Source organism: Lampetra fluviatilis, chromosome 25, assembly GCF_964198595.1.
Source record: "Lampetra fluviatilis chromosome 25, kcLamFluv1.1, whole genome shotgun sequence".
In the NCBI taxonomy this organism is placed as follows: Eukaryota; Metazoa; Chordata; class Hyperoartia; order Petromyzontiformes; family Petromyzontidae; genus Lampetra; species Lampetra fluviatilis.
This window is the reverse complement of record NC_136299.1, coordinates 2,431,213-2,453,941: the sequence shown is the minus strand read 5'-3', so window position 1 is coordinate 2,453,941 and position 22,729 is coordinate 2,431,213. Positions and strand designations below refer to the sequence as shown.

General features: G+C 47.6%; 2 protein-coding genes across 2 annotated transcripts in view; both read right to left on the bottom strand.

The window, feature by feature from the left end:
* Positions 1 to 1,595: 1,595 nt before the first annotated feature.
* Positions 1,596 to 9,603, bottom strand: LOC144941656 (proton-coupled zinc antiporter SLC30A1-like). The gene is made up of 2 exons (XM_078868014.1): positions 9,156 to 9,603; positions 1,596 to 3,136 (listed from the first exon to the last, which is right to left on the bottom strand). Exons 1-2 carry the CDS (start codon positions 9,601 to 9,603, stop codon positions 2,394 to 2,396), a joined length of 1,191 nt encoding a protein of 396 aa, XP_078724140.1. The 3' UTR covers positions 1,596 to 2,393.
* Positions 3,027 to 22,729, bottom strand: part of SHTN1 (shootin 1) — a 65,512-nt gene continuing 45,809 nt past the window's right edge. The window contains exon 16 of the mRNA XM_078868011.1: positions 3,027 to 3,112. The gene's annotated coding sequence lies outside the window, so the exon portion shown is untranslated. The remainder of the gene's footprint in view (positions 3,113 to 22,729) is intronic.

Below are 22,729 nucleotides of genomic sequence, written 5' to 3'. Positions count from 1 at the left end.
TGTGTGTCGTGTGTGTGTGCAATTTTGGCAACGTATTGCCCACTTTCCGACTACAAGCTCGCATCATGATTCAAGACAAGTGAAAATAAAAGTATCTATTCATGTTACTTTATTTTATGTTTATTTACGATACGTTTTTTTTATAGTGTTACATGCAAATGTACAACATTTTTGTTGAACCATAACACTTAATCGTAACGATGACCATATCGCATTTAAATACAGTACATTACAGCAAGTGTTGCGACTTACAAACCATTTTACTTACGAACGGGTCTCAGGAACGAATTAGGTTTGTAATCCAAGGACTGCACGTAAGGCAAATAATACAGTACTAATCATACATGCATACATTTTTTCCTTCTGAATCAACCATTATAGTAATGTTTACCAAAACATTAATAAAAAATGGCCACGCCAAAACGTAATGCTAAATCGGAAGCTGCAGTGCAGACATTTTGTGCGTTTTAAGCATTTACACTGAAAACGTTAAACAACATGAAATTGAAAAAAATTAATAATGGACTCTATTTTGTAAAATTTATAACGCATTAATCACCTTCCAATTGCCATATGTGCATTTATTTACCCACAATTTTTCAAATAACGTATAAACGATAGTAACTCCGTGTTCTACGATGCCACTTTGTTTTTATACTTGAGTGCTTAGTTTGTAGACGCCGGGGTATTGTATGTCAGGGATCACATCCTTCACAGATGGCATCAGATCACGAATTTTACATACTAAGCTGTGTCTGCGGCAGTAGTTACATTGGGGAAATTAAATTACATGTCTCGGACCGTGTTCGTGAACACAAGGCAGATCTGAAACACGGTAGGACCAATACCTCGGCCGTGGCTGATCAATGTTTTAATGTGGTGAGCTCACACGATATTGCTTTCTCTAAGACGAAGGTACTTTGCAAACCCAATGGCTATCAACAAAGATTCGTTCATGAAGTCATCCATAAAAACAGACACAGACACAATTTCAACCGAGAAGATGGGTACAAACTTAGCAATCATTGGAAGGACGTTATCAACCAGTTTAAGTCATAACTGGCTGTGATGTTCCCAACCTGTTAGTTGATATTTTCGGCTCTCCGATTTGACATTAACAGGTTACATTTCTCACACCAACACAGCTACCTTCGCGCGCCGTACCTCGACGTGGCGGTGGCTATGCGATCTCATTAACATGCTAATCTCTCACATTAACATGCTAATCTCTCACATTAACATAGCCACCTCAGCTCGCTCGCCGTGGAGGCCACTCACCGATCTTACATTAACATGCTAATTTTGACCTGGCACCCCTTTAATTGGCCACCACTTACATTAACATTAGCTGCCCCGCCCATGCTGCTGACATTTGGGGTACGCCCATTTAAACTTTTATAAACAGTTTTCCTTTAGAAGCTAAACCCCTTTTCCTGATGACGACCGCTTGTGTTGTGATCGAAACGTCGTAGTTTTTTGTTATTTTCTTTGAACCTATCTACGTGACTTTACCGAAAGACCCAGAGAAGATGAATTCCTGCAGTCACGAAAGCTTTAAGTCAAGATAAAACTGGAGCAAAAATGACGTTGCTTCATATTTATGAATCATCGTGCTTAACATTGATACTATATAATGGTAGGTTTTTACCCTTTTAACTGGTACAAAACTGACACCTTTATTCAAGGCATCATGTTTGCAATTGATACTATACTCATTTCACATGCCATATTCTCCTGATCATAAGACACTCCAGAAAGCAAGATGCACCCCACACCTTTGTGTTACATTACAGCGGGGGGGGGAAGCGAAAGTGCATTGCAATCTGGAGAAGGCTGCTGTAGTTATAGACAAATGTCAACTTGTAAACCCGCCGCTATGCAGTATTCTTTCACTCGACTCTGAGACCGAATTACTCAGAGGCACGAGGATGACAGGCCGCTGACGAGTGGGAAGGCAGCGGCCAAGCGTTGAGCCGGCGTCAACAATTGCGCAAGCTCTGCGATCCCCTATATATTAAGTGGCGAGATGTTAACTCCCTCGCCTGATAGGCAGGAGGTCGTGGGGTCGATCGTGACCCTGATGGCTGTATAATTGGAGTTTGCACGTCTCTCTCCCTGCGGTCATGTGGAATTTTCTCTGGGTCCTCTCGTTTTCCCCTCAACATTTAGAAACATGGGTTTAGAGCATTTGACCACTGTTGTACATTTCCACATGTGAAAACTCACCTCAGTTTAGAGTTTAGTTTATCGTCGGCCAATTAATGAGCGTTGCAATTGTTCAACTTTGAGAATTAGGCTTTAAATTAAGTAGTTATAGAGGTGGCGCTTGAGCATTCTTCCTCACCACCCCCTCCCCCCCCACGCTTGGGACCAAACACAAACAGCTCGTGTCTCTAACTGCATCGGCGGGCCACAGCCAGCGGGTGGTCGTGGCCGACAAACTCCGTCTGAACGGTCGCGTGTCCGATGCCGGCCTGACGGAAGTACCTACGGACCCCGCGGACGACGCTGCGGCCGTCGGCGGGCTCCGCGCAGGCCACGCGGGCCGTGCCCACCAGGCGGCTGCCCGCCAGCTGCCACACGCGCATGTCCTGCACGGCGACGACGCCGTCGAGACGCGCCAGGCCCTCGCGCAACCGCCGCAGGTCCACGTGCCCCGGCGCCGCCTGCATGAGTATGAGCGCCGAGTCGCGCAGCAGCGGCACCGCCGTGCTCAGGAGGATGGCCACGATCAGCAGGCACAGGCTCGGGTCCAGGTAGTGGACCCAGCAGCGGCGGTGGTGGCGGCGGCGGCGCGCGGGCCCCTCGCCGTCATCGCGAGCCTCCTCCGACACGCACGAGCCCTCGAAGTGGGAGTAGACGAGGGCGTTGACCACCACCGCCACGGAGCCCAGCGCGTCGCCGAGCACGTGCAGGAACACGCCGTGCATGTTCATCTGCGAGCCCGTCGCCTCCACCGCCTCTTCCCCCTCCTCCTCCTCCTCCTCCATCGCCTCCTCCTCCATCGCCTCCGCTGCCGCGCACCCTCCTGAGCCGCACGACGGCCGGATCCTGGCAAGGTCCTCCATCTCAACAGACGGTGGTCCCGCGTGGTCGCCATCCGTTCCCGCACCTGGGCCTGGGCGACATGCAGACGCTTACTCTGACACTGCTGCACCATGCAGCGTGGCACGTACCCACCGCAGTCGTTGCCGTAACAGGCAAAGGTGCAGGCCTGCGCTTGCTCACTTTGTTCTACTTCTGGCTGAAGGGTCTCCACTTGAGGCAACCGCTATAGAGCCCCCCATAGAGAGGGTACTGGAAGCGGTGAGTGTACTCACACTTTAACCTGCCGATCGACTAACTGTAATGAACCCATTTACACTGCTGTGTCGACAGATCCAGCAGGCCGTCGCACCCGAGGAGCTCACAAGTGACATCATCACATTTATCCCTCTATTCAAGAACGAAATGAGGATTTCTCCACAAATCTGGCTGAAGCCTGATGAAGCTAGTTGTCATTACTGGCGAAACGTCGTTACTCAAATTGTAAATGTTGTGGATTTACCCTCCAACACACAACCGGTGTGCTGTACTAGTAACGAATTGCCATGTTCTGTTTACGTGACAAACCTTACGAATTGGCTGTCGGGTGGTGGCGGGTTTAATGACACATTTATATTTATGCGACCTAACCCAAAAAACCCTCTATTATAGATGCAGGAGATTTAAGAAACAATTGCACCATTATTTCCACTGCCACGCCGAGGAAGACAAACTGACGAGCTCTGGATAACGAGTTCAGTCTGCCAACAATGGCAGCACGGGCATCACTGGCGGAGCCAGGGGGGGGGCATATGCCCCCCCAATGATCCGATCGAAATCCCTAATTTCGATCGGATCATTGGGGTTTATTAGTAACTAGCTTTACTACCCGGCTTCGCCTGGGATTATTGTCTTGGATTAATACACGGCCTACGCGGAGGGTGAGGGGGATGCGTGACGTCAGCAGGCACACTGCGTGACGTTGCCGCATGCGGGTGACATCACAGATGTGACGTCACTGCTCACTTGCCGTGCAAAATATATCCATTATTGTGCCCCCCCCCCATAATAAAAAAGTAAAATTTTCTACTTTTTGCATTGTGGACAGTCGGGAAGCTACCCACATGCCAAATTTCATGTTTGTTGCATGCCACTGTGTAGCTTATTATTACGTACCAGGGACTCTATGAGATGATAGGACTATAGTCTGAGTCCATAATTGGCAATAAGTAACGGCAAAGCAGTTATAAGTGACTTACATAATTGTTCGCAGTTGCGTACACAGTACACGACTTCCCTGAAGGCAAACACCTTCAGCGAGCGCGATGGCGATAACACAACGCGGTTCGAATTCGACCCTCGATCGATGGCTGCGCCATCGCCGCACACGCTTGGAATAAAAAGCAAGGGACAAGTCCTTACTAAGAACTATCATTTTTAATTGCTGGAGGGGTTGCCCCTCCTACCTGAAAATCCTGGCTCCGCCATTGATGGGCATCATTCCTGCGTTGCTGTGTTTCATAAAAGCCTCTCTGTCCTGGTCCGCCACAACTGAACAACTGGCCACGCGTTTCTCTTGAATGCTAGAACACGACCTTTGAACCTTCCCAAGCAATCCAACAAACAACCACGCCCACGCTGTCGCCAGCCCACGACCCTTACCAGGTGATGGCTGCGTTCTTGATTCCAGGGGTGTGTGCGGGAGCCAGGGTTAGAAATGAGTCAACTGACGGTGAAAACCCAATAAAAACTGACAAGGGCATTACAATTATGGTGCATACTCTATGTGGCGTTGTTTAAATGTCAGAGTTATTTTTCTTTAAAGGCCCTTCAGCACCAATGAAAGCAGCGGCACACTGACACAGTCTTTCATTGCCAGGTAAACTCAAGGTTACACTGCATAACGGATGTATGCATGCATACGCATATGCATGCATGTGTGCGTGTGTCAGGACTCTTGCCAGCAGAGGTAATGCCCAATTTGTGGGTTCACCACGCACTGCGCCATGTTCTTACCGCATTCCTGCGGCTCATGCGGAGTTTATTCTGAATGGCCCCTGCGTGCCAGGGCTGGCGCTGGGGGTGGCTGGGGTGGCTGGGGTGGGCCCTCCACCACTGAATGTCTCTTTGGCTCCCCACCCAGGGGCAGTCTCCTGAGTGGTGCATCGCTGCTCTGGTGGCACCCCGCACTGCGGCTCGACTGGCGCTCTCATCCGAGAGGAGCTGGGGCGGGCACCTGGTGCATTGCCCTGAGATGTGCACAAAGGACCCCCTTGTATAACCTACACCACCAGGGGGGTCGGTAAACCTTTGACAGAATCGGAATCTTTATTTAGACTGGAAGACTCCGATGAGCTACAACGCTCTGATTCACAGATGTCCAGTAGGGGGTGGCGGCTAGAAAGTTGCAACAACAAACGATACAAACACCGATAGGAGTGCAGAGTTAAGCGAGTTGCGAAATAAAAATGTAAGTAAATAAAGTATATCAGCACAAATTGCATAAGGACATCAATGCCTGCCGAAGCTTGAACACCAAATGAAATAGACTAGCCGTAGTCTCAAGCCACACCTTACCATAATAATAAAAAGTGGGCCGTTCCTGGCCCATCCCCCCCCCCCTCAACCAGTATATATACGGGGTAGTATCTCTTGGAATCTCTCATTTACTTGATACAGCAAGCGTGCTGTGACGGTTCCACCTGAAGACGGAAGCTTATGTTGCCTCCGAAACGTGATTTTTTATTTTATTTTTTATTTTTTATTAATTTTAATTTTATACCTACGTGACTTTACCGAAAAAACCTAAGAATATGAATACTTGCAGTCACGAAAGCTTCAAATCTAGAACCAAATGCAACCCTGGCGGCTCCGGATCCGCACGCGGCGGCTCTCCGAGCACCGCTTCCTCGTGACGTCCTTTACCAAGGACCAGTGCCGTCTCATATTCATCATCGCAGGCTCTTGAAATATCGAGTTGTTTTTTTTTACCGAATTCGTACAAAAAAAACCGTCTCGGTTTCGGTTGCCGACTCCCTGGCCTACACACAGACTGTTGGGGCAAGGCGCCGTTGTTGGACACCTACGGAAGGCAGACGACTGCGCGCGCGCAAGTGGGCCAGCCAGCACCCACGCCCGGCCACCTTAGTCTCCCAATTGCCGATTGCGCACCACATGGGGCACTCGCGTTTCAGGCCGAGTCGATGGAGGCGAGGCCCCTCGAAGCGGCTCGGGTATTCATCACCGATGTTGGGCCATGGGCGGGAAGAGAAATCGGTTCGCTGAAGTTCATAGCACAGATTCTTTGGGTCTTTCGGTAAAGCCACATAGATATAAAAACACAAGCAATCGTCATCAGGTGAACAATATAGCTGAAATATAGTTCATAGCACAGCACGCGCTAACACGGCGGCATTGTGGTTTCAATTCGTGCCGTCAGGCAGCCTGTGCCTCATGTTTTCTTCAAATATATGACACATTTGACGTTCACATTTTAAATATATGTATTATGTAACATTTCAAAGTGATATGGTAAATGTAAAAAATATCACTCATCCAATTAAAATGTCACGTTTCACTTTTAATTATAGTTACGTGAGATACATTATTGTGCGTATGTCATCACGTGTTCTCTTAAAAGTAATAATACTGCCTCTGAGAGGATTGTAATTTTTTAAAGTGGCGGATTTTATGCTGAAATAAAGCAATTAAATATGGGAAAATGTGTACATTTTCGGCTAATTCGCGTGATTACCTGTCAAAAATTAACAAAAAACTGTCTTAACAGAAAAAAAACGTATGTGCACCTAAGGACCACGTTACCAACTATATTTGTTTTCTTATAAGGCAGTGTTGTTGAGGAGTGTGTTGCGGTTATTTGTTGTTGTTCGTTAAATGTGCTCGTGGACAACTGCCAATGCAGCAGCGTCACCGAATAACACGTGGTCACCTGCAATGCCATGACACAGCCGCTCACGCCGACCTATAAATGCTCTGATGCGTGTGGCATTGTCCGTGTGCTGTTCGCCTTCTGGCGTTGTTCTCTGGTCTGCCACTGGTGAGACACGGCCATAAAGAAGGCTGATGCCTCTCGTGTAGGCCAAACAGTTTCAAAGACAATGCAAATATAACCAAAGTTTGTTTTCACGTTCGTCACAAGTACCCTGTGTGGTTAATGCAGACTTGATTCTTTGCAAAAGGGATCTATTTGGAGTTTGAACATCTTAGCACCTGTTTTATTGCCAGAAAGGGTAAAAGCTGTTCTTATTTTTCATACTTTGATACTGGCAAAAAAGGTACCGTGATATGTAACGTCACTGTGTATGTGTGTTGACAGTTGCAGTTACGGTGCCAGTACACCGGATTTGTTCTCGGCAAATAACAACATGATTGAAATAGGATTGTACCGGATTTTAACGTGAATATCCGACAAGGTTTTCCACAGCACGTGTGAAGACTGTCGTGCATTCTCACAGTTCTGGCAATTGCCTGACGAATGCTGCTTGTAACTACCAGTGACATGTCGTACCCAATTGTGGGAGCCACGGTGGCGAGATGTTAACTACCTCGCCTGGTATGCAGGAGGTCATGGGTTCGATATCAACCCTGACGCCTGCTGCTGTATATTTGGAGTTTTCATGTTCTACCTGTGGTCGCGTGGATTTTTCTCCAGGTCCCCCGGTTTTACCCTCTACATTTAGAGACATGCGTTGATCGACTATTTGGCTGCTATACATTTCTACGTGACAAGCCACTTCATTGGGCTATCACTTGTGGCCAGGTCGCTTCTGAAAAAGAGCTGTATAGCTCAGTGGGCCTTGCCTGATAAAATAAAACATAGTTTGGCTTACTCACGCGATCTGAACCAAAACTCAATTATGAGTCGTATTGGTCGGGAAAACCTACGTGTCAAATTACTAATGCGTTGTGTTCATATAGTCTGTTTTCTTGTGGCCATTTCTTAACTTCCATAAGGCTGCAGCATTGTCAGTGATTTGGAGGTGTTCTTTTATATTACCGTTTGTTAATATTTGGATTAATACTCTTAGTTTTTTTGGGTAAAGTCACGTAGGTAAAAATAAAAATAAATAATAAAAATAAATAATACAATGATAGAAATTATAATAGAAATAAAATAATAAATCACGACGTTTCGGGCGCAACACAAGCGTCCGTCATCAGGTGGGACAACCACAGCAAGAAACAATTGCTGAAGTGGGCAGCTTCAAATCTAGAATAAATATTTGGATTGACTGAGAGATCGACCATGATTCAGGATCAGAAGCACGCACGTTTTTTTACACTGAATAATTCTACAGTAAATTCCAAAAATCATCGGTTCTATAATCATACAACAATCTGCTGCCAAAGATTAAGGGGTAGCCTTGAAATGACCAACTCAAGGCAAAACGACTTCAAGACGGCTTCAACTCGAGGGAGCCTCTCAAGAGACAAATCTCCAGGGGAACTTCACCTACTCTTCCACGCTGTTCAGACAACTTGTAAGAAGTCCGAGTAACCCACACTTTGTCCCATCACACGCGACCAGACGCTCGACTGTAGGGTTACCAAATGTAGAACAGTACTGCTGGTTTGGGACCTGAGCGACTGCTTACGAAATATTCCCATTTTGCGGTATTTAAAATTCCGCGCTGGGAAATCAAATCGGCAGACCTGTGGATTGTTAAATCCAGCTTCGCTAACCATTTACCCCACGGACAGTAATGATCTTAAACTCAGTGAGCCAATTGAAACAAGCTGCTAATTTATATAAAATAAATAAGCCAATTCTTCTCATACAGGGTACTTCAAAATTTTTTTAACACTTCAGATAATTTGCAACAATACCACGAGAAATGTGCCTCTGGGCTCTGGAGACCACCTGGAGAAGATTCCAGGCATGCGTTGACAATGATAGCAACAAGTGGATACCCTTTGACTTTTTGAAGCTATTAACATTACATTTGTTATCATGTTACAGAGTGTCATCCATTCTTTTTCCATTAAAAACGATAGTCCCATGTAAGTGTTAGCATATTTTCGAAGCACCCTCTATAATAGCCATTCTGTCTCTGCGTGCGGGCACCGCTGCTGCTGCTGGCCACGGCGTTACCGTTCTTACGCACCGCCACGCACGGAGCGGGGGCCGCCCTCCGCAGCGGCCTCCCCGTGGCTGTGCCCGTGGCCCTGGAAGAGGCACAGCCCCACCAGGTTGACGAGGAGGCCCACGGCGCCGACGACGACCACGAGCAGGGGCCGCTCGACGGTCCGCGGCGCCGCGAACCGTCCGAGGGCCTCCAGGACGATGGTGACGCAGAGCGCCACGAGGAAGACCGAGTTGACGAGGGCCCCCGCCACCTCGGCGCGCGCCCAGCCAAACGAGTTGCGGCGCGTGGGACGCGTGCGGCCGGCCAGGCGCACGGCGAGCAGCGCCACGCCGAGGGCGATCACGTCCGAGAGCATGTGCAGCGAGTCGGAGAGCATGGCGAGCGACTCGCTCACGCGGCTCACCACCACCTCCACGACGAAGAAGGCGAGCGTGAGGCACAGCATGCAGAGGAGGCGCGTCTGGCTCCTCATGCCTCCTTCCTTCCTTCCCTGCTCCTCTTTCCTGCTCCTCCTCCTCCTGGCTTCTACGCAGTCGCAGATTTTTCTTTTTGGCGCGGATCGAACCGCTTGGCTAGCCGACGATGTTGCTGTTGTTGTAAATCTCACCTGGGATTTATTTACGTTGGGGTGTTTTGACACACTCGTGACTGTTCGGAAAGCGAATTTTACGATACACAACCTAGCTTTATTGGTTTAGATAATTCGATTACACGAGTCGAATTATTCTCGGTACGGTCACTTTGTAGAGTAAAAAAAATATATATTGGCGGTTTTTTTCTATTCTTCTTCTGTCCGGACAGCAAAGTGATGCGAGATTTTGTTTTGTGCACAATATAATCTTTTCACGGTTGGGTAGTGCAAACTGCTGCATAATTGGGCCAATTTCATAGGTGTGGCCCGTGCATCTAATCGGGAGGATATCAAATGGCAGGTTGGGTGTTGGTCACAACTGCAATTTTAATGTTCGCTTTCACCTTGCGTCGCTTCACTGATGGAAGTCACATTTGCTATCTTGTCCTTAAAATACCTTAACATGAACCTCAGGAAAAATAAACTTTGTTGACAGGAATATTCTTCATATGACCCGAATATGATATTGTTACCACATTGATGCTGTACTTCATTGTCAGCTTGCTGCTTGTTTATTAGAATTTAAAGTGTGTGGGTGCATTTAATATTGTCACTTGAAGTCGCAATTTTGCCACTTACGAGCAAAAACCAACGGTTACCAATTTTACAATTTTCTTCAACAAACTACCAGACTGTGTTATACCCAGGCAGCTTCATCCGAAACACACTTGGCGTGAAAATTGCGTACTGGTGCCTTGGTGCTCGGTGATAACCTCAGAGTCCTCCAATACACAGGCTCAATGATCAAGTAACCTATATTGGTAAGATATTGGTAAGCAAATGAAAGTACAATGAGTGGGGTGCGACTCAAGTACAGTCTCTTCTCCTATAATGCAGCGGTTGTCACGTCCCTGAAGAACACGAGGTTACGGAAAAATCGCGTTATTATCAATAATATGCAATATAGGGTAAAGCACAGTCCGCGATAACACGGTGAGATGCGTACGCAGGCTGAACGTAGACTGAGGCACGTGGGTAGCATCTAGAAGCATCCAGCAGCATCCCACTGCCTTGTGCGATGCTACGCCGAGGCAGCCGCACAACCGCTGATTCCTCCTCGCGCGACGTCGCTAAGTTCACTCGATCACATTATGTACAATTCGCATCCGCGTTATAACAAAAATGTGATCCCTCCTACATTTATCATCGCATTATATCCAATTGGCGTTGTGAAAACAACACGCGTTATCGGAGAACAGACTATTTAGTTCTCTCCAGACTTTGCTGGTGTATGGCAGATGTATCATGTGATCGAAGACGACGGCTGCCCTTGCACAACTGCACATCGGAAGAAGCAGCAGCAATTTTTCGTGTCCGCCGCGTGTAAAGACGAGCGAAATGTATTGCAGAAAGAAGTCGTAACAGGGTGACAACGGTACAAATCGTGCCAATACTTACAACCGGGGTGGAACAGCTGCAACGAAGGCGTCAGCATCAGGGCAACTTTCTAGCCAACGATGCTCGTGTTGAGCAATAGACTTTGAATACCAGGCAAGTACTAAGAGTTAATCGACATATCATCGGCCCATATGGAGAATTTGTGGTAGCAGTTATTTCCATTTAACCTTCGCAAGTTGAATATCTGAGAAGTGTGTGTGTCCGTTTAGGTGCTAAAACTGTATTCCGTAAATCAAACAGGTCCGACATGTATGTTGAACTTCTCTCGCACCGTACGTAACCAACCGTGCTAATCAAAAGTGGACAAAGGCAACGAAGGCAGTCTGTGGTCTCGCGTCATCCCTGCCAATAAACCTCGGCCCTCGCCCTGCTCACCCTATGACTGCAGCAAACCCCATTGTCCGAAATGTTGTTTGGAGTGCCTTCCATAGTGCGCAGATAAAAAAAACAGGTCACTTGAAGGGATCTCAGAAGTAGGGTGGGCTCAGAGCGACGTGGAGTAAAAATGCCTTGTCCAGGTAGGAACAACAGTTCCACACTGCCCACCAGGGATTATTTGTCTGTCGTGCATAGCCCCTCCCAAACATGTAGTACGCTCCCGGATTGGTTGAAGTGCGTCACGTGACCGCGAGCTTTCTGTCGTGCACGAATGCGCTGTCCAACCAAGTTCCTACCTGCCCACTCCGAAGGAACGTGTTTTTTGCCCTGGTGCTGACAGAAGTGATGTCATCAGCCACGGTCAGGTTGAGGTTCAGATGAGAGCCCAACTCTCCAGGCCCTGCTGCTGCTACTATCTGCGGCTCAACAGATGAGCCACGTGGACATGAGAATGTCTCTTTACTCTACCAGACGAAATGTGTTATAATACTTAGAACTGGTTGTTTCTCTGGCATAGGATGATGCACCTGCTCGCTCTACGATTGTTCCAAATTGGTGTGTAATCTACACGAGTTACTCAATATAAAAAAAAAATCTGACCACGAAATAAAGGGGATCCCTCCGACAAACCTTTTCACCAACAGCCGAATGTACACATTGTACATTGAACGTATTTTACACGTACTAATGGGCGTTCTGTAATAACAGCACGCCCATCAGTATACTACTTGGTATGCGTTTAATTTTAATACCATGAGTGCCTTCCAAGCAGGTCAGACTGCACGCTAATAGGCTAATTCGTGCTGTTTGTGGTGGCGTGGTAATTGGCGTGCTGTTTTTCACGCCGATTTTTTTGTGTCTCTTCTGTGTCGGCGTGGGTTATATTTTTAGGAGGTTTGTGAAGGAGGCTACTCGGCATTTGGAGGCAGTCGCCCTCCAGCAACAAAGAAGGGCTGAGGAAGGACGCTCAAAACGAGCGGAGCGGCGCACGGATAACACGCAGCGAGGTGGCAGTGGGGAGCACCGGTGGTGCATCTGCCAGTCATCTGGCAGTCAACCCACGGCACTTGGGTCTGTCACATGACCTCCCGCCAGCAGCAAGCCTTCCACATCTCACAAAACCTCAAGGTACACCTAGCCTGGCACAAGCGCCGTGGTTATGTCCCGCGACTAATTCACACGACTGCCTGTCTATTGCATAAGCTCTGAATGCGAGATTTAAAAACAATCTATGGAATAATAAACTTCTCAAACCAATGGGGATAACAACAACACAGACAATGTACAATTCGATCAAATTTTGACTTTAACTTTGCATTTAGCAGTCACCTGTGATCCTCTATAAACTAAACTTATTTTTACTTGCTGGGTAAGGCCTCACTGAGCTATGCAGGCCTTTTTCATAATCGACATGGCCACAAATGTTAGCCCAGTAAAGTGGTTTAGCATGTAGAAATTTACAGCAGCAAAATACTCTTAAACGCACGTTCATTAAAAAATTTGGAGACAAACACCGACGCACCAGGAAAAAAATCCACGTGTCCACGAGGAGACACGCAAACTCCAAATATACACGCGTCGGGGCGGTTTGCGATCGAACCCAGGCGAGGTAGTTAACAGGCGTGGTGTCCTCTCCGATGAGCGGACATCAACCACCGCTCTGCGCCACCTCGCAGCACCGTTACCCGGGACCACGTTCCTGGGTAACAAGACGACTCCATTCCTTGTCAACACGTGCTGTTGAGAGACTGTGTACATTTCACAGAACGAGGAACTGCCTTTTACCTTTGCACAGCTTCTACTGCCATATTATTCGCGTGGATCTTTGGAAAGTGGGGTTGTAACGCATGCGTCCAATGGTAAATCTACGTGCTAAGTTTCATTAAGATCAGGTGTGTGTGCTGGGGGCTCGCTCGGGTGAGGCATTCACTCACCGGATGATTACGATGCGCTTCCTTTAAAGGCTTCCTCAATAGTCCATAGAGCTCGGAAGAAAGTTTAAAGCGGAGTGTCTTACGATTCTTCTTCTTCTTCTTGTTCGTCCATCAAAGTTGATGATGACCATGGCACGTTTGTCATTTTGTTGGGTTTTGATGAGTGCGCAGGTGGCTGAAGACGCTAATCCGAGCCCGGAATTCTCTGTGGCACACTGGACAGGTCAGGGAGGATGTAGAGCTCTGAGGTGCAGCCACACGTCCTTCCTTGGTAGATTTGCGCTGCTGCCTCTTCAAGATAGCACAGGAGCTTCTCCTACTCTCACAGAGGACTGCACCGTCCTGTACTTTTCTTCTCCAGGCAGGTCGGTCCTGTGCTAGGGATTAATCTCGTGCTGTATTCCAGCACTTTCCCCAAGGACAAAGCTTGCACATTATGTGCCAGTCACATTGGTGATGTATGTCCCACACGAAGCTGGAGTGTTGAAGAAAAATCTCCACTCTGGCGCTATCAACGACGCCGGCTATAACGGAACAATTCCGGCGTCGTGGATGTGATACTCGCCACACGCAAGAATGTCACTTTGTAACGCTACTCTAACGTGACTCCTTCAATCAATGAAGCAAACGTTGCAGATTAAATGTCTCCATGTATACGTCCTTCCGCATAACCAAAATACGCATGAAAGTAAAGAAGTAAATGTCATTTACATTCTCCGCACGACGCTAATGGATGTTTTTGGCGTTGCCGACCGACCCGCTTTCTCAAAGCGCGTCCTCTCAAAGTCCACGGTGGTTCAATGGCGAGGATGTCCACCACAGGGGTGGAGCAATGGGATCGGCTCGTGCGGAGGTGCTGGCCGGATCGTTGCATCGCGGAGACCTCGAGGGGTGGCGGCGGCTCGGTGAGGCCGTCATCCAGCAGTGGAACGACCATGGCTGTGATGCACGAATGTTGGACTTCTTTTGCACCGCTACGTAGCCAACTGCGCTCATCGGAGGCGTGGGGTGGCGATGATGAAAGCATGACTCCGAGTCATTCTCTCCATTCGAGAGTTGGGGAATACTCTGCACGTTACAAGTTGAAATAGTTATTCTTACCACGGTATTATGCAGATTGTATAGTGGCTGCAGGGGTTATCCTTCAATGAACCAGCTGGTTATTTGTTGTTTATAACAGTGATGTGTGTGTAGAATCTATAAAGACATTTCACGATTAAACTATAACCACGTGAGTTCAATTAGACCAACTGGTATCATGCAACACCAAAATAAATAACAAAAACAACATTAAACTATTGCACTTCATGACAAGCAATTCATGTTTATTTAATCTTTTCTTCAAACATTCAGAAACACCAATAGCTTAAATCTTGTACATATTCCATTCACTTTGATATAATTTACCATTTAAAAAAACCGATTCAGTCATGATAATTTTTAAAAAAAGATTCTCTCATACAATTACAAACTGAGTTCAGTTTATGCATACTGTTTACAAAAAACTAGCAGATTGTTAACTGCAGTACCTACAATATCACAGCAATTGTTGACGACATACTGTATTTGAAAACACAAAAACTAAAAAAATAGCAAAACAACGAAGTTTAAGGTACACGGCGTGTGTAGGTTTGTTGTTGTTGTTGATAGGGCATAGTACGCACATTGTCTGCACATGACAGTAGTTTGGCCTCAAACACGACACCAACAGCCTAAAGCTAAACCACGACCTCACAGCACCACATGCAGCACACTCAATGCATTTGTCCATCACCTGAAAACGCACAAACATCACTAAGCACAGAACAATTCAGAAAATAATAATCCGTAGCTTAGAACTCAATTAATCTAATCAAGATATGATGATGTTCTAAATCATGTCAACCTGTCAGAGACAGGCTGACCTGAGGAACGAATCATTAAGTCTGTCGTTAAACAGTTAAACATGCTAAGCGTTTAAAACTTAATCGCCGTCGATTTGAAAATCAATATTTTGGCATTCGAATAAAATTATATTACCAAATATATCACTGATCGTTGTAAGGATCAGACATACAGCATCAACAGCACACAATGCTGAAAAAACACAGCTCATAGGCACCTCGAATAACAGCGTTGTTATTTAAAGTCTATTTTGCTTTTAATTGCCGATGTCACCACTGTTTAAAGTTTCTTAACTGAATTAGCAGTGCAAACGTAGCTAGGCATTTGGGCTTAAGGCTCGCTCATCAAGGTATGGCCTGAAAGCAAACAAGTTCATTCCTCACATATTCCAATTCCATGACTTCACGTTACATGGAAGAGACAAACAGAGAGAGATGGGGCAAGGTGTTTGATTTGAGTCGTGACTATTACTGTACCCACTGATGAGACGTATGTTATGAGATGTTAACAATGAATGAATGAACGTGCGTTCATATTATGCTCTATCACGTTGAGCAGTGGTTCTCAACGGGGGGGGTGGTGGAGGGGGGGGTACGTAGACCCCTGGCAATGTCCCAGCGGGTACTCGAGGTGGTTTATAAATGTGTGAAATTAAATCATCCGTGAGAACCATTGGTGAATAATCATGTCGTATGAATCTGCCAATATAAAACACCTACGATAACATTAAAATCCATATGGTAACCTGGAACAATACAGAACCATGTTGGGTTAGGCAGGGGGGGGGGGGATTACTCGGTTGAAACGAGGGGTAAAGTAGCCAAAACAAGAGGATTGAGAACCACTGACAATTCTAGATTTGAAGCTTTCGTGACTGCAAGGAATCATATTCTTAGGTTTTTTCGGTAAAGTCACGTAGGTAAAACATCAAAATTAATGAAAATAAAATAAAATAAAAACAAAAATCACCACTGACAAACCTGTTAACCCCTTGTCAGTGCCCTACGTGATAACAGACCAATTCAGACCTTATTGGTCACTCTGCCCCTTAAAAATCTCAACGTTCATCCTACAAAGTCCCATCACGAGGGAGAAACACAAACAAATAGACGTATTGTTTTGAAACGGCTGTACGCCATATGGAACTGAAAACGACATTTCCCTGTACAAGAACACGGAGTAAACCCGTATGGGTTTGACACGGTATGCACTGACGAAGGAAAATATCTCGGATCGTGGCGCTCTCCCACCCCACCCAGTGGGGAGCTGCCCCCGCACCGCACGCGGTGACTCGTTGCGCCTCGCTCGGCGATGGCCAATGCCAGTGGGTACAATTTCACCCAACTCACAGTTGTGGGGGACAGCACAACTCATTCTAGATTTGAAGTTTTCGTGACTGCAACGGTCCATACTCTTTGTTTTTTTTTTCGGTAAAGTCACGTAGGTAAAAAAAAATTTTATCACGACGTTTCGGAGGCAACACAAGCTTCCGTCTTCAGGTGGCACCGTCACAGCAAAATTACCATATCAAGTTGAAGACGGAGGCTTGTGTTGTTTTACCTACGTGACTTTACCGAAAAAAAACAAAGAGTACAGCACAACTCCTTCCCTGTGCGAGTTGGTGGAGAAGGTGGTGGTGGTGATGGTGGTGGGGGGGGAAGCTATCTGAGATGGAGCGAGAAGATCTTCACTCGACTCGTTGGCGCGCCATCCTTTGACGTGCGGACTGAGGGCAACCAGTTTATTTCAAAACGGGATCTTGCCAGGATAGTCTTGATCCGTGAGAACGACGAGTTGGGGGGGAGGAGTGCGGCACTACTCAGCCCTGGCGAAGAAAAGCTCTCGAGGCGGTTCACTGCACAGAGCGGGCGAGCAAAAAAAAAATCTTCCAGCTCATCCAACACCCGGAGCAACAACAGCAACAGCATCGAGCTGAACAGTCCACCCAGCCTGGAAGTGCAGTTAACCTGCAAGTTCATTTTGAAAAAAATCTGAATATACAGATATCCCTCAACAACCGCGTTTTTTGCATCTGCGGTACTTACGTACCCACGGTTTTCCTTCAGCATACCAATCTTCTAACCCCGTGGGTATGGAGTTTTTTTTGTAACCGCGGATTAGCACGGCGATCGGCGCTTGTAATTTCAAATCGCCCGCATCTGACCGTTTTCGTGTGTGGACGTTGTCGTATTGCTACGCATTATTCGGCGTTTTCTTGACCTTCCATTATTGTTTATTGTGCACGCATTTTGACCTCAATCATGGCCCCTAAGTGCGCAACCAATTCGACCCCCCTCCCCCTTCCTTCTGTAGCGACCAATGTGGTTAGCAGTCGTGAATCCAAGCGACTGAAGATAGATCGGGGGTGGTGGTGCCGGGGTGAGAGTGAGCTCGACACAATTATTGCCGGTTTCCAAACAATGGCAACAGCAGGGAAGGGTAGGAGGCTTGGAGCTGGCTAGGGGGGGGGGTTATCGAGTACAAAAAGGGGGGTGCACGAGCAAGAGGACGAGGAGACGATGGGGGGGAAACACAACCGGGACGGAGAGAGGGAGACGCGGCGGTGAGCGGACATCCAACATCCCAGCTGTACAGCGAGCGCTCTACAAGTCCGTGCTGTGTTCGGAGCTGCTCCCCGAAGAGATGCGTCCCGGGAAGAGACTGTAACAGGACCGTGCGCCGTTGGATACAGCTGCGCTTGAAGCGGACGTTGTATCAGTGGTCGCACGTGGGACCAGTTCCTGGTGAAGGGGACTTTGTGGTGCTCTGGAGGGGAGGTTACGGGGCTCAAGAGCCCTTCGTATCCGTCTGAGGTCGCTGCACTTCTGACAAGGCTGAAGTTGCTTCCTCTTTGGAGACGGCCACGATCCTCAGGTGAGCTCTCGAGCCTCATCTACCCAGGATGGGTCAGCCAGGAAGCTCAGGAGGCATGGCGGAGCTTCCAATGGCGGAGGGGGCGAATCCTCCTCCTCCCTTTGTCCACCTCCGTTGTTGGAGAGTGCTTCCCCCCCCCCCCCCCCCACTGGGGAACTTAAGCCCCTGCGCAAAAGGATCATCGCGGTCTGGAAGCTGGTCGCCCCGCATCTCGTAGTTGTACCGGCGAAGGGCAAGTGAAGAAGGGCAACAGCAGGAATCCTTCCCCCTTTTCGTCTTTTGAGCCATCAGCCTCCGCCGAGCTGCCCCTTGACCAACGCGTGGTCGAGACGATTCACAGTGAGCGGGCCAAGCCGGCTAACGGGTTCACGGTCCCCAAGTCGGCGAGTCGGTGCAAAGCAACCCCCAAGATAAGACGGAGCATCTTCGAGCAGTGTACCAAACGGATTCGCTGATCGCACGGTGCATTATCCCCGATGAGCACTCCCCCCTCGAAGAGACAGTCCCTTGTCCACCGTCCGTTCCGTGCCACAAAAGCCACGGGCCTTCTTTCGCGCCAGGAGGGAGGGGTATCCCACGAGTACAACATTTGCCGAGCGGCAGTTTGGAGCTCCTCCGCACACGTGTTCACGTGTTCCCAAGCACTATAAGGCTCCGACACGCTTTCACAGAAGGGGCTTTTTGGGAAAGCGGTACTTTCGGCGGCTGTCCCACACAAGGGGTTGCTTCCCGTCCCCCCCCCCCCCCCCCCGATATCTTACTTTTTGTGTTTCCCTCTGCCTCGGTCAAGCTCTGTCATTGTGACTCCAGGCTTGGCGCGTGGCGGTAACCGCCAGATGAATAAAAACGGGGCTTTAGGAGAAGTTGGTTTCGGAGTCGGTCACCGCTCCCCATCCCCAAAGACAAGGGTGGGGTGGGATGAGGTTCAGCCTCTTTATTTTACTCAGTGCCGGGAGAGTTGTGTTCCTCATCACTGGCTTACGAGTGGCTGGGGCACAAGTAATAAGTATAACCAGTAAAAACTAAGTTTTTCACTATAAATCCTTTATATGCGTGGTGGCTAGAGTCCTCTCGTCCTCTGGCTTGAGATGGCTGCCACCTATGGGTCAGATGATTGCATTGCACCATTAAGCAATTGGTAATTAAATATAATATTTTTGTCCTAAAAAGTGTAACATTTTGGGAAAAAAATTTCACGAACATTAATTGTCAAGCACAACGAGTCTGTGTGGAAAATGTCAGCTCGATTGGATCACGGGAAGTGGGTTAAAAAACGACCGAAAGATTTGCACGGTCCTAAGCAAGCAAGCGAACTTAATATAAAGGATTTAAAAAGGGATCCCCCCCCACCCACCCATCCTCTCCCCCCCAGGGTCAGGGCACCACCAGCTGTCAAACACAAACGTGTAGACTTAAACTTCATGACGACGATAGACTTCGAACGTGGAAGGTGGCCACCTCTGAAAACCGAGCTAAACAAAAGTACTCAATCTCTGTACGAGGAGTTTATGGAGCAAGGATTGAGTCTAAAAAGAGCCATCGAGGCAATTGCAATTGGGGTCATACCCATGCTTGAACCCGTGCACCGTGCACAAACCCAAGCTGCTAAAACTCCAACCCACGCTCTAACCCTTGGAAGTCTGTGCCATCGCGTGCTACGGTTAAACACTTGAGATTATCCCGAGGAGTGATGCTTTCACCTTTCGGCCGCTTCACGGAGTGCTGGTGCATCTTTGGGATATTGTTCGCACACTGCTTTCTTGCCAGGGGAACGCCGTGTACAGGTGTTTATATGCCCAGCATTGATATAATTCTGAGTCAACCTCGCCACCATTTGAACCTGTGACCTCACGGTTATCCAATGCTAACACCTCGGGTCTCAACAAATGCTCGAAATCCTGGCCAAGGTATTCGGTCAGACTGACAACAATTTCGAGATGTTAATCCTTTTATTTACCCAGGAGGGATAAACTTCTAAGTCGACCCTCACCACCATTTGAACCTGTGACCTCACGCTTATACAATGCTGCACCTCGGGTCTCAACAAATGCTCTATATCCTGGCCAAGGTATTAGACAAGGCTGACAAACATTTTACACGATTATATGTGAAAAAAGTCATTGTATATAGGCACATGCAATTTGCAATACGTTTAATGCATAGGCTGAAGGAGAACCGGCCATGTACAGATATATCATCACGGATATATCGTAACGGCTTGCATAAATGTTGTGTATCCTCAGAAATTGTTCCTTTAGCATTTAAACGTTTTTTGTGTTTGTTTGGAAACCACTTCATGATTAAGAATGATTGTTTATATTATACGTGGCTATATGCCCTCATAAATATTACCTTATTTTTTGCTCTTTAAATACAGTTCAACAATGAATGAAATGTGCTTTATAAGTTTAAAGGGTCGCTGACAGGCGAGCCTGGTTTAATTCATTATATCCAACACCGCATACAGCACAAACTGGCAGCCCCAATGTTGCAACGGGTACGGTCATATCCTATTGGGTAGCTGTCAGGCCGGCACGTTCAAACTCGAGCATCGACTCTCATGATTGGCTGCTCCGCTCGCGCTCACTGGAATGGTGGGTTGCGAGCGGGAGGGCACGGATTGGCCAAACAAGTTCAATAATTCGGTGTCAGTTCAAGACCCACTGAGGTAATAAGGTTGGATTGGCATAAGGGGCTATCCATTTAGTACGTACGCAAAAATATGTCAAAACTTGACCCGCCCCCCCCCTCCCTGTACGCACGCGTACTTTTTACACCCCCCCCCCCCACCTGCGTATGTACGCTTGACGCACCCCCCCCCCCCCCCGATTCCTATAGAACGGCCGATATTTAATCCACGCAGAAACGATCAAGGATGAATAATATTGATGTGTTTAAGCAAACAGATAGTCCACCGCCGGACTATCTAACTCATTTGAAGGCCAATGTAGACAAATTATTATTATCAGTAGACCCCCCATACGCAAGCGTACGCATTCGGGTTAACCCCCCTCCCCCCTCCATGCGTACGCACTAAATGGATGGCCCCTAACGACATGAAGCAGTAGAGATGGTTCCATGAAGGGGGAGTCATCTCCATATATAGTCCCAAGTCTCACTTTAGACTCTACTCCATACGCAGTGTGAATGGCAATAAACTGTTCCCAATTAACTACACGGTTCAAAGGTATGCATTTGGCTTCGAGAATGGGTTCGTGGGTTCAAGCATGTGTTGGGGCATGTGTTGGAGCGTGGGTTTGTCCACAGGTTCGAGCTTGAGGGTGGGTTGGAGCTGGTGTGTAGATATGGGTTTCGAGCACGGGTTTGGATGTGCAAAGCAGTTCTAGGCTGGGTTCCAGCATAGCTTCGAGCATGCATTCCAAGCGTTGTGATTATTTGTAATGGATACGATGATTGGCATGCGTAAATTTGCCGTTAATTTCCCGCCATTGTTTGCCAATGGCGAGATTTCCCCCACATGTTTGCATGACACGTTCATAATTAGTCATCTTACATGATTGTGTCACAGCGTGCGAGTTGCAGAATTGAACCGAGGCTCTTCTCTCCGTGAGGCAGAGGTCGCAAACGGGTTTTGATTCCTTACCCGTACCCGGCCGCACGAGGGTCACAAACGGGTACCCGTACCCGTAACCGGCCGTACCCGTACCCTACCCGTACCCGGCCGGGTACGGGTAGGGTACGGGTATCGGGTACCCGATTGCGACCTCTGGGATGAAGCCATGTTGCAGGCGCGGGTGGGTTGATTCTAGGAACTTGAATTGTGAGAAGAGACAAGACGTTGGGAAATGAGTGACAAACAGTTACTCACCAGTGACTCACGGTCTACCCGTACCCGTACCCGGCCGCACCAGAGTCGCAAACGGGTACCCGTACCCGGCCGGGTACGGGTAGCCGGTTATCGGGTAGGGTATGGGTATCGGGTACCCGGTTGCGACCTCTGCCGTGAGGCGCAAGTGTTACTCCTGAACCATAGCCCCATTGATGAGATATGTGTTACGTTGTTGTTGTTGGAACCAGCACCATCACCATTAATAAAGGTAAGAATTTGTCTGCTTTGCTCAAGGGGTAGTGTCAGAATACAGAAAGGGGAAATGAATGTTTAACCCGTAGGAGGCTTTTGCAACCAATATTATCCATACGTTTTTTAAAATAAATGTGTCGTTAAACCCGCCGCCACCCGACATAGCCAATTAGTAAGGTTTGTCACGTAAACAATGCCAATTTGTTACTAGTTCAAAGCTAATTTGCTGTGTCGGGTGGTGGCGGGTTTAACGGCACATTTATATGTACGCGATCTAACCCAAAAAAACCTCTATTAGGGGAGATAAAATGCCAACATTCTAAGTTTAGACTTTGAAATAAGATATAAAAACATTTGATACTTCCTTGATGTATTCAGATTATTTCAAATATTCAGATTGTTTGTAAAATATACTCGCAATTTTTTTCAAGTTAATTATTCACACTGACCAGTCACG